This window comes from Psammomys obesus, unplaced genomic scaffold, assembly GCF_907164565.1.
Source record: "Psammomys obesus unplaced genomic scaffold, mPsaObe1.curated_primary_1811, whole genome shotgun sequence".
NCBI classification, from domain to species: domain Eukaryota; kingdom Metazoa; phylum Chordata; class Mammalia; order Rodentia; family Muridae; genus Psammomys; species Psammomys obesus.
In genome coordinates this window covers 12,596,842-12,614,759 of record NW_026596244.1, presented here as the reverse complement: position 1 = coordinate 12,614,759, position 17,918 = coordinate 12,596,842, and the positions used below count along the sequence as shown (strand labels likewise).

Sequence of the window (17,918 nt, the reverse complement as noted above, 5' to 3'; positions counted from 1 at the left end):
AGGGTGCGTCATTAGGACATTCACGGGTAGAGGTCCTGCACTTTCACCCCTCTGGTGCAGAGGCATTGCTGCTTTCTTTCCCTTTTTTCCCATGACATTTCCCAAGTGTTTCTCTTGTCACTCAGGCCCTGCCAACATGTGCTGTCTCCCCACCCAGGCTGCAGAACGATGAGCCAACAGACCATGAGCCAACATCTCAAGAACCATAAACAGAAACCAACCTCCTCTCTTTTTAAGCTGATTGTCTCAGGCAGTTTGTAACAGAAATCTGATTAATGTAGCAATGTAAAGGAGTAACTGGAAAGTAAATATCCCTAGCCATGCCCTCCCTTGCCGACTGATGCTCTGCCCGGCTGTTCTGTTAGCTCCTTCTGGAAACACTGCTTGTCTTATCCTAGGAGAAATGATGCCTGTGCCCCAGAGCTCACTCTCCTGCATCTCTGCATCACTCTCTGCTCTGATCAGATCACCACAAGCTCGGCCTGGCCCAACAGACGACTGCAGGGCAGAGCCAACTAAATTGACAAATGACTAACACACTGTTTTGCAAAATCAGGAAAGGCAGGACTGGGCGTCCTCCTCCACAGCTTCTGCACCCTGGGCTCAGGAGGAACAACTGGCAATTATGCAAACCTGGAACGTCTGAGGACCTTGAGGGCTGCGGGCTGCGTGAGACAGGCCAAGCGTTCGCGGTTTGACAAGTGGCTCAAGAAGAAAGCAAGTCGGTGGTGCTAAGCGTTGGGTTCCATTCCCCCCCATCAACTCTACAGCAGCCCCCCGCCCGGGCATCTGACCCACTTAGTCTTTAGGGAGAATCAGCCCTGCCCTCTGGCCTGGAGGCTCAGGTGCCAGATCTGCAGCTGCTGCTGACCTTTATGTTCTGTCTGGCTCCTCCTCCCCTGCCTTCCCCTTCTTCCTTCCCTTCTCCCTAGTCCCCTTCCCTCACACCACTGCATGAGACTTTTTCATTTATGTTTGGAGATTCAGTCTCATGAATTCCAGGCTGGCATCCAATTCAATATGTAGCAAGGGGTGACCTTGAACTCCTGACCCTTCTGCTTTCCCCTCCCTCTCAAATGCTGGGATTACAGGTGTACTTCACCATGCTCAGTTTATGAAGCACAGAGGGCTTCGTGCATACTCAGCAAGACTCTACCAACCAGGCTCCATCCCTATTCCTCTCAGGAGCTTTAGCTATGTGTACATGTTCTATACGTGTTTGTGCGTGTATAGCATCTGTGGAGTCTGAGGTCAACATCAGATCTCTTTCAGCTGTGCCACCATTTTTGTTTTGTTTTTTTTGTTGCTGTTTTCTTTGAGATAGGGTCTCTTATTGACTCTGGAGTTCATGAATTTGGTTGGTCAGTGAGCTCCAAGGATCTATCTGTTTCTATCTGCATGTGCTGGGATTGTAGACACCACACCTGACTGTTTACACAGATCTGCAGGATCCAGACTCAGGTCCTCGTCTGCTCGTCTGCTCAGCGTGAGCCTTGCTGAGTGCATCGCCTCTGCGCTCTCCACATGAGCTTTCAGCATGACTCACACTTTAACGTACCACTTAGCATTGATCACTTAACACTGAATTCTTTTTATTTTAATTATCACTGTTATTCATTCAACGATAGGGTCTTTCTCTCTCTCTCTCTCTCTCTCTCTCTCTCTCTCTCTCTTTCTCTTCTTATAATAACCCTGTAGTTCTTTGGTCAGCACAACCAAAACCACCCAGGACCCTCAGAGCGCATCAGACAGGCACGGCCAGGGTCTTGCGGGTCCTGATGATAGGGAGGCATGAACACAGGCATCGTGTCTACCTCCTTGATGTTTACACGGCTCATCTAGGACCCGTCTAAATGTTCTTGAGTTTATGTGGAGCTAGCCACAGAAGCCCCACCCCAGGGTCTCACCCCCAGACCAAGGGGTGCTCTTCAGCTGATGAACAATAATCACAGTCCTAGGGTCTCTAGATGAAGATGGGTCATCCAGATTCACCCAGATCCTCCTACCAGGCAAACATGGAACTTTCTCAGTATGTCACGTGTGATGTTCTTGTGCACCACGGTTATTCTAAATTGTAGGATTTTCATATATACCTATATACACATATCTGTATACACACACACACACACACACACACACACACACACACTGATGCTATCTGCACTTCACTTAACTGGTTTTCTCATATTTTTATTGCTAAGTCTGGTAATTTTTTTTCACACTTCCAAAATCTGATATTTAATTTTTTGTTACATTATCAATAAGGCCTACAATATTAATGATCAATAAATAAGCTAACAAACACAATTTTCAGAAAGAGTAAGTTAACTCTAAGTAAATTAACCAGTGGTGTCACGACACAAGAATGACCTGTTGGCAAAACCTTGGCAAGTGCTGGAATCTGACTTCTGAAAACTGCAGTGGGGTAAGGAAGCAGGAATAAGGAGAATGGGGAGAGATTCTAAAACAAAGAATGATCAATTGCTTCTACTTTAAGGAAGAAAGACAGCAGAGCTGCCTGTGAAGCTCAGTAAACGCTTTCCTGGCCTGACTGATGCCTGACTCTGGATAAAGCTGAACATGCTGGTCTGTAAACCCAGCGCTCAGAAGGGGGTGGCCAGGGAGTCAGGAGTTCAAAGTCATCTTTTGCTTCACAGTGAGCTGGAGGCCGGCCCAGGGCCCAGGAGACCCTGTCTCAAAAGCAAATGAGACAAAAGACAGAGACAGCGCTGGGCTCTTCTCTCTGCCTTCCTTAGTTTTCCAGCCATTCTGTCTGTGCTGACCTCACCGAGCGAGGCAGGCTTTTCATGTCTCATTAGTTTTATGTTACAAGTTTTCAAAACAACTGTTACAAGATTGAAGGTAAATCTCTGGGACTCACACCCCCATGTGGTTCTTTGTACAATTTTCCCCTAAAATGCTACTGACCACTGGCCCTTTCTAAAAACGTTCAGTACAAGTTTTGTGGGTCTGAACTTCCATCCATTTCAAGAAGGTGACGACAAAGGCTTGTTCTAGCCAGCTCTCAGGGGGTGCAGGGGATAACTGTTTTGAATTTGAAGATGCAGAGCGGAAACTCTCACACATAAGAAGAGTTGAGATTGCTATGTTGTGTGTGTATATGTTGTGTGTGTGTGTGTGTATGGTGTGTGTGTGTGTGCGTGTGTGTGTGTTTGCTGGAAGTCGATGTTGGGGGTCTTCCTCTCTACTTTGTCTTTTAAGGCTGGACCTACAGCTGAACCTAGAACTCGCCATTTTGGCTAGGCTGGCTGGCCACCGAGTCCCTGGAATGCGCCCTTGCACTATGCCCACCCCCCAGCCCTGAGGTTACAGACATTGGCACATGCCTTCGTGCCAGGCTTTCTCATGGCTGCTGGAGATCCAAACTTTTCTCATCCAGCGAGACTTCCCTGCTGAGCTGAGCCCCGTCCCTGAAATTGGTGTTTTAGTGTTAGCCGTCTTCCTGAGACAAATCTTTCTAGGTAAGCCAAGGTTGACCTCAAACCAACAATCCTCCTGCCTTGAATTCCCAGGTGTTGGGATCATAGGCATACAGCACCACATCTAAGATCTGGGGCGGTTAACATTTTGGAATAGAATTAGGAGCTAAACTAATATTGAGCCAGGAACTTCGAGTATAGAACTTGACTGTAGTGTCTTGGGCTGTAGGGTAACTTCTATGCCACTCTCTCGTTCGGCCAGCCAGGCACACATACCGTTTATGTCTGCTAGGCCAGTGCCATGCCCTGAACTAAATCTGAGCTACTAGGGTACATGAGACCAGGCCAGGCCCTTGCCTCCCGGGGAAATGACTAAGTCAGGACAGTAGCGTCCACATCTATAATTATGACGCTGATGAATAAAAACTGTATTGTGTTCATGTACAGAGAGCCATAAGGGGGTGGAAAGCAGAGATGTGTCGCTTCTTTGTCTTTGCAAACGATGCAGTCCAACTGAGCAAAGACAGCAGGGAAAGGTGTCAGAGCTGAGGCCCGGCACATAGAAAGGCGCGCAGCCTCTTTACGTGGTTGCCTCGTAAGACAAATGGTGGGATGTAGCGAGGTGAAGTGAGAAAAGAATTCAGGCCCAGTTCACGTGGTGTTTTATCATGACATCAGGGCATGTGGGACCTGGCCCAGGGTGGAAAAAATAATGGAGGGGGCAAGTGAAGGAAAGTGGCTGCATTTTTGTTACAGAATGACTGGTCTGGGTTTATGGGAAGTGGGATGGAAATGTTACTAGAGGTGCTGAGGCTCTTTAAGGGTTCACGGGGTGGCCCAGATAAGATGCAGGGCTGGGAGGGGTGTAAGCCACCAGGATCACAGGAGTTCTGGCTTGCTGAGCTGCTGACAGCTGATGATGCAAACACAAACACACAGCTGGGTGGTGATGCCTGTGTAGAGCCTATTCAGGAGGCACCAGCCTAAGAACAGGAGGAGGTCACGGGGGTATGACCACCCAGGCACGGAGCAAGGAAAGAGAAGAGCAACGGAAGCATGAAGTGAGCAAATGGAAAAGAAAGATCTGTAAATCCAAACTCAAAGGAGACTTACAAAAATAAAATAAAACAAAATCATCGTAAGGCCCAAGGGAGACAGCTGGCTTTGGTCATACAGATGCTTACAGCTGTATAGTCTATCTGAAGCTCCATGGCCAGAAAAAATGGACTGGACCCAGTTAGCCCATTGTCAGAGTTTGCTAGGCCCTGGGTTATCACCTCTACATTTGCATTTTATTATTTATTTGTGTATGTGTGTGTGTGTGTGTGTGTGTGTGTATTTGCCTGGGTGCCCACACAGGCCAGAAGGGAGCATTAGATCCCCTGGAGCTGGACCTACAGGCAAATGTGAGCCTCATAAGTTCAGTGCTGGGACCCAACCTCCAGTCCTCCGCAAGAACAGCAGGGCCTCTAGCTGGGCATGGTGGGGCACACATTTAATCCCTGCACTCAGGAGGCAGAGCAGGCGGATCTTCCAGGCCAGCCTGGTCTACAGAATGAATTCCAAGACTGCCAAGGCTACACAGAGAAACCCTGTCTCAGCAAACAAAACAAAACAAAGAGTTGCTAACTGCTGAGGCGTCTCTCCAGCCCTTGTCATCCTTTTCATCTAAAGGAAGCAGCACTACAGATATTGCTATACTATGGCTCTGGAATGTCCCCCAAATTCCATGTATTGAAGGCTTGGTTGCTGGGTCCTGGCAACCAACCCATTACCTAGTGATGGAACTTTTATCAGGTGAAGCCCAGAAGAAAATTGGGTCATTGGTTTTGTCCATTTGTTTGTTTTGTTTATTATATATTGTTTTGTTTATTGTTTATTGTCTGGTTGGTTGATTGATTGGATGGTTGGTTGGTTGGTGGTTGGATGGTTGGTGGTTGCATGATTGGTTGGTTGGATGGTTGGTGGTTGGTTGGTTGGATAGTTGGATAGTTGGTTGGTTGGATGGGTGGTTGGTACTAGGGGTTGACCCTAGGGCCTCACATGTGCTAGTCAACTCTGCCACAAAGTCATCTTCCCAGCCCTTCCTTAGATATTTTATTACATGAAACAGAATTCTCGGTCATATAGAACAGCCAGGTGTGATATAATTTCTACCCCTTACTCCCAAAGGGAATATGCACACTTTCAAATACATCTACGCCTCTACCTAAGCTATGACTTGACATAGTATATTTGGGGGCACTTTAAAAGCCTGAGATAAACACAATTATTCTGTGAATAATACTGAGTTGAGAGTCTGTGTTGCCCAGGCTGGTCTCAGAGTCCAGAGCTCGAGCAATCTTCTTGCTTCGGCTCCCAAGCAGCTGGGACTGTTGGGCTCAAGCACACTAATCTTCAGCATTGTTTTGAGACTGATCTGGCTCAGCACTAGGAGCTCAGGTCCATCAGGCCCCTCTGTGCCACTCATTCTAGAGCTGCAGAAGTTTATTCGCCCTTCTGCGAATGCACATTTAGATCCTCCTCCTACACACACACACACACACACACACACACACAGTTTTACAATCTTTGCTGCATATCTGTGAGTGATCAGGAATGCATTCTAGAGATGGCAGAGGATGAACAATTCCAACCTACCCTCCACATTGGCTGCACAGAAAAGCTCCCCTCTCCAGCAAACCTATCTATTTAAGAAAATGTTCTCAGAGGACAACTAGAAATACCAGATGAAATAAGAGAAACTGCCTTTAAAAGTATAAAGAAATCTCAGGAAAGCAAGGATAGCATGTCCTGAGGGGCAGAGGTTACTTGTCACTAAGACAGTTGAGGTAGGAGGACTGATTGAACTAACCTGAGCTACAGAGGCAGACTCTGTAAAACTCCAAAACCCAAAATAAAACAACAATGAAACAATAAGCAAACAAGATTATAGAGGAAACAAAAATCCAAACCTAACTGGTCATGGGGATTGCCCCAAACAAAGACTTGGGCTCTTATAAGATCACCTATCGAATAACCGTGTGAAAGCTAAAGCTAGACCCCGGGCCATGGCCTAAAAGGTGTGCTGACGACACTCAGCGTCAGCTGGGACTGCCCTGAGCCTGCGGAAGCCAAGCCTCCGGAGAGGCTCAGTCTGGAATTGTCATCTTGACCTCTCTCTCTGTCCACTCCCTGTCTCTGTGGTTACCCCGGTTAGTGACTGGCCCTGCTGCTGGTTCTCAGAGACCTGCCGCCTGCCTGTCGCACATAGATGAGATGAAGCTAAGGCGGGCCGAGGTCCGGTTGTTATTCCCTCCATTCTCAACGCATCCCGGCTTCGTTCCCTACCAACCACGACTGGACCCGAGTGCACAGAGCTGGGTCGTACTTTCCAGGACTTGGAGGCTAGTGCTGAAAATCTGGAGCTCAGTTGAACAGGTGAGCCTCTCCCTGTTGGCCAACGATTTGTTCACAACCAGGAAGTCAACAGATACAGCAAGTAGCAAGAGTCGGTTTATAAGAGTCGGAAGAAAACCATCCAGTAGATAATACTAGGCATAAAGTGAATAGAATGGGGTAAATTACTTAGCTTAAGTAAAAGCCAAGAAAAAAATAAGCATGTTAGACTTTCTAGAAATGCAAATAGTGCTCACTAGAACCAAAGGCCAGTGGGCGGGCCAAGGGCAGTGGCAGGCACAGTTCCTGTTTCTCCTCCGCTATGCAGTGGGGGTGGGGCTCCGCAAGGTGCAGCAGGCTGGCCAAGCACGGGCACTGTGTCTCCACAGAGCTGAACTCATCCCCAAAGGCTCTCCCCCTCCCAGTTTCCTGGAATTTGGAACTGTAGGCACTGAAGGACCTTAAGCTCCAACCCCTGTTTGGTTTGCTGATGTTTTTGTTGCTGAGTTTGGGTCTGTCTATATGGCCAAGAAAGCGTAAGCACAGGACCTCAGTCCTTCTGAGCCCACACCCCACGCTGGGTCCCAGCTGTGCACCACCAATATCGGTATTTGTGTCTTCTTTACTCTTTGTTTTTCATCTCTCTGTCTCTGTCTCTCTCTCTCTCTTTCTCTCTCTGAGTTGTTTTGTACACCTAAGGGTGTTGGATTCCTGGTGTCAGTTCTCAGCTGTGCACAGACCATTGTTTCACTCCAGTTCCCACACCCCTCAGCCCCCCACGTAGTGGCTCCAGCATTCTGCACTTCTTGCTTCTGATCTTAACTGAGCTAATGCCCAGCGCCTCTACCTGCTCACCATGTATCTGGACTCCTACTTCCCTCAAGGTTAACCTGCCTCTCACTGGTCTCAGCCAATGCAAATAAATGCAATTCTGTTACTAACATGCAGCAACCACAAAGCTTGGTCTTCCTATGTACATACTTCAGTTACAGCTTCCTGGAGACCCCACATGGCTGAGAGGTGTTGGTCCAGAGCTTGTTTAAACTACGCTCATCAATTAGGCCAGAATCGAAGGAAAGCTCTTTTCCCACTTGCCTGCTGCTTGTTTCCCAGGGAATATTCTCCCTTGGGATGGTTCTCAGTCCTGAGCCGGGCTGTCTGTGTACTGAAAGAGTGGCCCACACAGGATGAAGCCAGCCTCCAGAGATGACAAGGACGACAGAATCTTCTGTGTGGTCACAAAGGCTTCACTTGAGGTGGACCTCAGGATGCGCTTGCAATGCAGAGAGTGGCACTGCTCAGGAGGTTGGGTTTTTCTGCTAAACATCCCCAGACACTCGTTCTTAATAACTAAAAGATAGAAATCCTGTAATCTAACTCACATTCTTAAGCTCAAGAGGATCTGCACTGTTAGTTTAAGAACTAAGTTTTAATGAGGACTAGCCTTTCCCTCCACTAAGGCCCACGGAAGCAGCTCCTGTTATCTAGCTTTCTGCAAGTGGTGCTTTGGCATCTTTTAGACCCTGAGGCTCCAGGCAGCACACACTGCAACGAGCTTCCATCTCTGACTTTCCTCTGCCGCTTGCTTTCGGGGCTCCGTGGCTCTTAAAGATCCACAGCCTCAGCCATTCCAGGGATGGTTTTAATATTTATCAGCCGAGTTCCTGGTGTATGCTAAGCTCCAACAGCATGTAGGAAAGTCAAAGATAAATGAAAGAGGATTTTCCCTGCATGTGCTCATGGCCCCTTCCAGCTTCCTTCCAGCTCCGAAGAGCAGCACACAAACAAGCTTGGACTTCCCACCACACTTTGAAAGCAGCACACACTCCTCGCTTTCTACTTCAGACACTTGGACACATCAAAGGGTGTCCTCCAAGAGAGGCCTGCTGGGCTGGGAGAGGTGTACCTGCCATCTCTGACATCAGTGGCCCCCATCCTTTCCGAGCAGCACACTCTACTGCTTCAGGCCCAGCCCTTCCCTAGAAGCAGGCCCTGCCTACACATCCACAGAAGCCTTGCCAAAGACAAGTCAACAGAACCTTCAGAGGGAGCTGAGCAGGTATCTGCTCCAGCTGCTGTTCAAGCTGAAGCAGTGCGGGTTAGCACTGCCCCTCAGCCCCTTTGGCTGCCTGTAATCACATGAGCCTTTCACGCAGACGTTCACCAGTAACAGCGGGGGCAAAGAAAGTCTGTCCCACGGTTCCAGAGAAGAGCAGCTCCAAGAATTGTCTGGATGTTAGGAGCGGGGCAGCGGACGCCTGCACGCCTCCACTCACTTCCCATTCACGTCTTTTCCCAAATGCTTTCCAGGAGTAAAGTCCCATACCCTAGTTGGGTTTTAATTTTTTTTTTTCAAGAGGTTTTTGGAACCAGCAGACTTCTCAGTTATTAAAAGTGACATCATCACGTCTGTCTTTTAGCAGACCGGAGCATTCTTTTCCATGAACTGCCAAAAAGGTTTATGGCTTTCTTAATATGCCCAGTAAAGCTGATAAATTACAAGGATCATAAAAGGCAAAGATAGCCAGAGGTTTAAAACAAGCTAGAGTCTGCGATGGAAGCAAGATCCTTCCTCCAGCCCTGCCCTCCCAAAGCAGTTTTAATTTTCTTCGCTTTTAAGTTTCACTGAAAGGATTAAGTTTTCTGGGTGGGTCCCTCCCCAAAGAGGCCGGTAGCCTCGGGCACGCACAGGCTTCCGTATCCTCCTTCCCAGCCGGAGGTCGCTTACCGTGGCCAGAGTGACCGAGTGCGAGTCCCAGGGCCAAGACCAGGGCAGTGCACAGCAGGGTCATGTCAGCTGGCTCGCCTGCGCTCAGGATGCTGCCGAGCCCCGGCCTCCCTCCAACGCGCACATTTCCTGTTTCCTGCTCCTTTGGGTCGGTGCTCACTTGAAGGAGAGGTGTTCGACTGATTTTTAGGAAGTGATGTAACCCTGCAGGAGCCTGTCAGACTGGCAAAGGTTGCAACAGAGGAGCTGCTGGCCCGGCAGTAACTCAGTTAGCACCTCCCCAGCCCTCTGAGCTCCCGGCCTCCACCTCTCTGTCCCTGAGAAACTGAATCCATTGCTCAGTCCTGGGAGGGGGCCTGAGCCACAGACCTTCCGACTGGGCAAGTCTCTCTGGTGGGTCGCTGGAGCTGTCCAGAGCCCTGGGTGGCGCTGACCAGAACTCAGTGCTGATGGCTTTGCCTCAACTCAACACTGTCTGGTAAATAAGCGTTAGCCACACTGCCTGCTGGGCACTGGATTGACCAATCATTCCTGGGCCTCAGCCCTCTAGGGTCTGCTCCTGAGGGGCCCCATGTGGACCTATAGACAATACTGCGCCCTGCCTCTCAGAGAGAAACATCTTTGCAAGGAAGCCTCTGCACTGCCGGGTGTGCAGGTGGGAAGGAAGTGGACCCACAGCTCCTGGCCTTGCTTTTTGCATAACAATGCGCTTTTCTGAGGTTGTTAGCCAGCAAAACAAGATTAGAGTAGGATTAGAATGAAGCTAGAAGTCCTACCCAACGGAAACAATGAAGGGGGAGGGGGCCTTTTACCTGCGGGGCGGCTAGAGCCCCCCCTGCTTGCTTTAGTGCCTATGCATGCTACTGATTAGTTCCCTTATTGCTTTTGCTGTGGTGGCTGGAGCCAGGCAGCCAGGATGGCGACTCCTCCGAAGGCCAGTCTGACCCTGCTGCCCAGCCGTCCCAGGTGAGCTGCTAGGTGTAAACATACCAAGCGGCCTGGGTTCCTCAGCCCCCAGACAAGGGATGTGCGTTGGCGCACTGCAATCAGTGTCTGCCTCTGCCATTGTCTACATAAATAGTGGTGGTTCGCACAACAATCTGTGTGTTCACAGACCTACAGTGTGCATTTTAATGTCTTAAAGTGACGTTGAAATCCACTCTCAATATGCTTCACTTTTGCACTTTGGGAATAGCGCAAAAGAAGCAGATGTGTTCAGAACGGTATGACCCGTCTAGAGCAGGAAAGGCATTGGTCACACTCCAGCTGACAGTCAGCAGCCCCTGGCTCCAAGCCCCGAGGCGCAAGGTTGGGGGGCCATTATTCCTGTGGGAGTGAGCTTTTCTTCAGTTGTGACATGCCTGCCAAAGAGAAAGCCCAGGACCCCGCTCCTGGGTGTCAGTTTGCCATTGTCCTCCTGTGAAAAACAGCTTTGGCTCTTAGGCCGAGGCACACATTGACAAGGGCAAGGCCTCCTGACTGACTCGTTCCAGCCAGTGTTGAGCTGAACCCCAGGCCTCCCAAGGAACCCCAGGCACGGGCACTCCCCAGCAGGCTCAGGGCTGATGCTGAGTAGCTGAGTAGCACGAGCACCGCTCTGTCAGGATGGTGAGTTACACAAGGCCAGGCTGCAGAGAACGCTGCTCAGCACAGCACTTCCTTTGACCGCTGTGCTCACAGAGACCCTCAGCGTGGGGCAGCAGTCTTAAGGGGAAGAAAATTACCATCATTGGCGGGAAAGTGGTAACGCCCCAGAGATCACCCACTGCCTGTAAATCGCCAGGGACTGTGTGGTAAGAAAGGGCTATTTACCTCTGTTTGTTCTTATTTCACCAACCATTAATTTTGGAAAGTACCTGCCAGGGCCTCAGATTAAACTCCGGTACAGAGTTCGGCTTCACCCTGAGGCACTGAGCGCTGTGACTGGCAGGCCCTTGGGGGCTGGCAGACGTCTCTGGTCTCTGGAACAGCAAGAAGAAAGGAATCAGGGTGTTCAGAAGGAGGTCTTACCAATCCCAAGGTGGCACAGATATGAGCCAGCACCTAGCCAGCCACCTAGCTGTGGCTCTAAAGTCACTTCCTTCCTTCCCTAGAGAGCCCAGCATTCCCAGCCACCTGTTCCAGCTACAGGCATGACCCCGCCACGGCCACGGCTTTCTGCAGGTGTCCTGACTCTGTGGACCATAGAGGCCGAGGGAGTCCCAGGACCCAACTGAGGAGGGAACAGAGGACTCGCAGCTCTTGCTGTGTGTGCCAGCTTCCTGTCCACTGTCCCTTCTGTCCAAACTGTGCTTGTCAGCATACATGGGTATGCACACGGGCACGTGAACATACACACCTTCGCGTGCTGTTACACACATGCCGCCCCACCTCACACACTCACGGTGGTGCACACGCCACACAGGTGCCACACACTGGGACGTACCCCTCCCCCCACGTACTCAGATGCACTCGAAGCCCCCGCTCCACCCATAAACCTGCGCACGCACCGTGGAACAGATGCAAACAAGGAGAGTGGCCAAACAAGGGAGCTGGCCACCATCCCAGGGTAGCAAACGCCAAGCTGTAGGCAGGCAGGTCCGTGGGAGACTGTAGGCCGGCAGGCTCCGTGGGAGGCTATTGGCCCCTGAAACTACAGTCAGGCTGTTGCCACGGCTGGGGCTGGCGCGCAGCCTGCCGTGGCTTCCCCAGAGCCAGCCGGAGGGATACAATCAGCGCTGTCAGACAGGGAGTGACCTACCTGCAGCTCGGCTTTACAGCACGCTGCCTTCTGGACCGGCTGCAGCAGACAAGAGAGGCTTCCAGGCTGCTGCAGATCCAGAGCCCATGTGCTTGTGTTCATATGATCTGGTGTTGCCATTTGTATATGGGATCTTTCTCTGACGACCCCGTGTACACTCACAGACTTCTACAATGTACACCCTGATCTCACCCTCAAAACACTCACACATGCACTGATGTAAGCTTCCCAGGGCATTTTTATGCCTCCACACAAGGGAGGCCCCCCAGACATGATTACTGACAGCAATCTGACAGGAGGCTGCAGAGCCTCCTGAAGGCAGCATGAAAGGAGAGGGGGAACCAACAAAGGCCCCAAGAACCAAAGATGTGCCAGAGAGAGTAGGTGGGAGTGCTGGCCAGAGCAACGGGAGAATAACCCCACCCCACCCCCGTGTGTGCAGAGAGCTGCACCAGGAGAGGGCCGAGGGCCTCCTTGCCTTCGGAGGGCAGTACTGACCCCGCATGGCCAGCTCCCTCCTGACAGACCCAGCAGACAGCTGGAGTCCTGTCCCCACAGCCTGGCTGCCAGCTCTTGTTCCACACCCTTTGCTCGTCCTTTAGGTAGCTGACTCCTTGAGAGACAGACAGGGACTAACACTTCCCGGGTTCTGGGCACGTGCTAGGTCTTATGGAAGCATTGCTTAGAACTGCTAAAGTTCGAACTTACCACCAACAAGCACCCCTGCTGGAGCCCATTCTCTGTAAGCAAGCAAAGACATAGGCGGGCAGTTTGCACCCTAATTAGCAGGCACTGAACTGTCAGAGTGCCCCGAGGGAAAGGAGAAGTCTTACCGCCAGCTGGTCCATCCTTATGCTAGCACCAGTGATCTTGAACACTCCACAGAAACACAAGCCTCCCAGAACCATTTTGCCTTGGCCAGAGGGGCAGTGGTTCCCCTAGTACAGGAATTACCACGACTGAGGGCAAGGCCATGATTGATCCAAAGCACAAGCCTTCACAACCATGACTGGACAAATGGTGTGACACTCCCCCTCCCTCCCGTAGTCTGTGACCACACAGCAGGCCGCTGGGGCTCAGTGGGGGGCTCCAGAGCCTGGAGCGGTCTCATCTTCCCTGCCTTCAACAGGATGTGCCAGGCAAGCATCGCCAACGTTGAACAGCTCTGCCTTAGTAATGCAGGCACCCGGGGGACTGACTGTGTGGCCGCCTGCACACTCCCTGGCCTCACGGAGGCTCCACATGGGAATCCCGCTGACACTGCACCGTGTGGTGGGTGGGTGGAGGTTCTCACACCAGCAGAAGTAGAGAGCCAACAGGAGAGAGCAGATGGCTTATGAAAGCGTAAGGAGCTGTCAGGAGCCAGACAAGAGAACCTGACAGCCCTGGGCTCCAAATGTTCAGAGAGATGTCACACCTTCAGAACCAGAAGGGTCTCAGGCCCAAGACTGAGAGTGGTAACACTGAGGCCACCAAGGGCCAAGAGTTCCAAGACCACGGAGGAATAATGGCGAGGGGGGCGGGCACCATTCCCGTCGCTCCTACCTGCCTGCTGCCCACAATGCTCAAACACTGAGAAGAAAGGAAAGCTCTGATCGGCTTCTGTGGAGTTGCTCCTTGCCAAACACAGAGTCTATCTAAACAGGCAAAAGATCCTTCAGCAGCAGTGACACATGGGGCTTCCCCTGCCTCCCTCAGGACAACCTTTTCGAGAGCTGAGATGATGGCTACCACAAAATGGAAGGGAAGAGGCCTGGGAGCGGGGGCTAAGGGGGCAGCGGCCGGGGAACAGGGTGCAGCTGGGGTGCAGTGGGACCCTGGGAAGAGGGCTGCCCCCAAAATTGATGCGCTCTGTGGTCTGCTAGTCTTCCCAAGGACAGGGCCTGTCTGTCTTCCCCAGCCCATCCTCCGCACTTTTGGACAAACGAGTGAGAGAATAAATTTCCTTTGATGATGGCATTTCTTTTAAAGTGGACTATTCTAGGGAGGATACCCACAGTACAGTTATTTTATGCAAACTTATCAAAGTTCAGAGTCCCAGGCCATACACTAGAACTATTGAGTGACAATCTCCATGGCAACAGTCCAGAACTCTGAATTTTTAATGATGTTGAGGGGATTTTTATACACTAAAAATAAATCTGAAAAACCTGCTCTAGAGTTTCATTTTTAGTTCCTGAGAAAAATGTGTCCCTTTTCTCAACAAATTGGAACTAAAGAGCACCCCTTCTTTCCCTCCTGGCTTTCCCCAAAGGGATCTGGGAACTCAAAGTGAATCCTCCTGCATAACTGTCATCTGCCCAGGTTTCTTTACTTTCAGAAACAGAGAGACCTTCAGATAAAGGCCTCTCCAGCCCCCCTCCAACCTCCCTCCTGAACCCTGCCCAACTCCCCTTCCCAGCCTCCCTCCCCAACTCCCCTTCCCACTCTCCTTCCCCAATCCCCCTCTCCAATTCCTCTCCCCAATTCCCCTTCCCAACTCCCCCCTCCAGCCCCCTTTCACACCTCCCCTTCCCAGCCTCCCTTCCCAACTCCCCTCTTCAACTCCCCTCCCCAAACCCCAAGCTGGGCCAGCACCCTCCCCCCTCTCCCATCCCAGCAGTCTTAGTCATCGAGGCCTCCCACACCTCTGAAAGGGAATGAAGCCTCCTTCCACTAGTTTCCTTTTTGTTTGTCTCTTGCTCTCTCCCCCCACTCCACGTCTCTTAAAACATTTTTTTGCAAGTATGGCTCACATAGTGTTGATAGCAAAGTCTGCTCTAGAACATGCATGCAGACCATGTCTTCTTTTCCTTCTTCTCAGTGCTGGTTGTGTGTGTGGTGGAAGGGTGGACCCCAGGATCTTCCTGTACATGCCAGAGTTCTGCCCCTCCCCTGTTTTTCTGTTTAGTTGTGCATTCTGTTAGTATTTTGGAACACAACCTGCTCCTGGGTTACCCAGCAACTCATGATGTCATCATGTGTCGCCAGCCAGGTGGCCACACCTGGAAGGCATGGTTACCTTGTCCCTTAAAGGGACAACCCTGACATGTGGTCTCTCTTTTATGCTCTCTCTCTCTTTCTTCTCTCTCTTTCTCTCACTCTCTCTTACACTCTTACTCCTTCTCTCTTACACTCTTACTCCCTCTTCTCTTCTCTTACTCTCCTCTCTTACTTTCTCTCTCTCTCTTGGGGCACCCCTGCCCTTTTCTCTCCCCATGTCCTACTCCCCCCTCCCTCCTAATAAACTTCTTGCAAAGAATACCAGTTAACCAGCCTCATGATTTTTAACACAGTCCACATGTATAGTTGATGGTATCCCAGCCAGCTAAATCTTCAACACCAAGGCAGTGAGGTTTGGAGAATATAGCAAACTCGAAGAACACTGAGGAAGCTGCTGAGGAACAACTCCAGGGGGAGAATGTTTGTGTGGGTTGTGCCACAAATGAGCCCCACTTCAGAGGATGCTGTATCCACAGAGGAGAGGAGAGGAAAGTAATGAGTAAAGTAATGAGTGTTTCCATCAAATATACCCAGGAGTGTAGCACAGCGGCAGAACACTTGCCTAACATGCGAGCAAGAGGCCCTGGGTTCCAGCCTCCAGTGCTGCAGGAGAAATGAAATAATCTGTTGTTGTTTTTTTTTTTTTTCCTTAAAGAGATATTTCAATGAAAATGACAAGAATGCATAAATTCCAAGCTGAGGTCTCTCTCTCTCTGTCTGTCTGTCTCTCTCTCTGTCTCTCTCTTTCTCTCTGTCTCTCTCTCTGTCTCTGTGTGTGTGTGGGGGGTGTGTGTGTGTGTGTGTGCAAGGCCTGAAGAGGCCAGAAGACGGTGGTAGATCCCCTGGAGCTAAAGTTAAAAGTGGTTGTCAGACACCAGACATGGGTGCTAGGAATTGAATTCCTGTCCTCTGAGATCAAAGGCTTTGAACTGCTGAGTCATCTCTCCAGCCCCTAGAAGTTACTCTTTTACTTCTTACAGGATTTTTTTTTTTTTTTTTTTTTTTTTTTTTTTTTTTTTACATAGCAGGTGTTGTAACACTCCTAGACCCATTCCTGCCACTGGCAGCTGGCATTGCAGCTCCGCTGAGGCCCTTTAGTACCAGTATTCCTGTCACCGCTCAGCTGTTTCCCTGCCAGCATCCCCTTTGGACTCCAGAACATCCTGCAATGATGAGTTAAATAGGGTCACTTCCAGATACAAGCAGTGGGGCGATTTCCCATGTTTCAAAACCAGCCTCTCTTCTCTCAGAGGCCCACTCCCGCGCTCGTCTCGGGAATTCCAAAGGATCAGCAGGGGAAGTGGTTTCCACATGCAGCTCTCCCCCTTAGAAGATCAAAGCCAAACCTGAACTGTGTTTATCCTCGCATCTTATCTGTGGCCTCCTCTTCCTGGACCACGCCCGCATCACTTGCTGCTCGGGGTTAAACAAAGTGTCCATGGGCCTCCAAGCACCTGTCGTATTTACAGTCTTCCACCACCCTGCTGCAGTGGTTGTGATCATTTCTGCAGCCCTGAAGCGAACTCCTGCCAGGGAAAGAATGGACATAGTGGCCCCTGTTGGTCCACAGAACTGAGAGTCCCAAGTCTGCGGTCTCGGTTTTAGTTCCAGTCCCTAACTAGGTTTTCTGAGAAACAGCAGGGCTGGAGGATAGAGAGATAGCTCAGTGGTTAAGAGCACCTGCTGTTCTTCCCTGTTCTTCCGGAGAAACCAAGTTGGGTTCCCAGTACCCATGCTAGCTGGCCCACAAGAGCCTGCAATTGCAGCTCCCAGGGCTCCAACGCCCTCTGCTGGCCTTCATCACCACATGCATGGACACATGATGTATCAGCATAACGACGCCCACACTCCTATAAATAAAAACAAACCTTGAAAAAAGAGGAACAGCAGGGCTGACTAAGACCCTAAGACCAGAGCTTGAGCATAGGCTCTATATGGCCACCAGATTAAGGTTTTCAGGGGAGAAGAAGGCCTGTTTAGACAGGCTTGCGCTAAACGTCTGTAAACCAGATTCTTCCTCCTCCTCCACCTCCTCCTTCTGATATTGTGTGTGTGTGTGTGTGTGTGTCTCTGTGTGTGTGTGTGTATAGAAGCACACACCATGACACACATGTGGAGCTCAGAGGACAACTTGGCGTCAGTTCTGTCCTTCCATCATGTGGGTCCCAGGAATCTAATCCAGGTCTTGCTGCTTTGTGGCAAGTACCTTTAGAGGCTGAGCCACCAATTGATGGCATCGTCACCAAGCTCTGGAAATGACAGGAACACAGCATCTGTGGCTGGCTGAGAATGGAAGACGGTGAGCAGAGGAGACAAACAGCTGAGTGTAGGGTCACTTAGGAGGAACAGAGCTACCTGGGGCTGGTGAGAAGGATCAGTGACAGACTTGTTACACTGTTGCTCAGTGACAGAGTTGTTGCATTGTCGCTCAGTGACAGACTTGCTACATTGTTGCTCAGAGACAGACTTGTTACACTGTCTCTCAGTGACTTGTCACACTGTTGCTCACTGACAGACTTGTTACATTGTTGCTTACTGACAGAGTTGTTACACTGTTGCTCAGTGACAGACTTGTTACACTGTTATGCCACATGCTAAAGCCCCTTCCATGACCCAGAAAATAAAAGAGAAAGGAGGAAGCAAAGCAGTC

At 50.4% G+C, this 17,918-nt stretch overlaps 1 protein-coding gene across 1 annotated transcript in view; it reads right to left on the bottom strand.

Moving 5' to 3' along the window:
- The window catches only part of Tmem154 (transmembrane protein 154), a 38,078-nt gene extending 24,884 nt beyond the window's left edge, over nucleotides 1–13,194 (bottom strand). The window contains exons 1-4 of the mRNA XM_055596563.1: nucleotides 13,120–13,194; nucleotides 12,287–12,325; nucleotides 11,384–11,507; nucleotides 9,547–9,705 (exon numbers count right to left, since the gene is read on the bottom strand). Coding sequence (XP_055452538.1) covers nucleotides 9,547–9,705; nucleotides 11,384–11,507; nucleotides 12,287–12,325; nucleotides 13,120–13,194 — 397 coding nt within the window. The remainder of the gene's footprint in view (nucleotides 1–9,546; nucleotides 9,706–11,383; nucleotides 11,508–12,286; nucleotides 12,326–13,119) is intronic.
- Nucleotides 13,195–17,918: the final 4,724 nt, after the last annotated feature.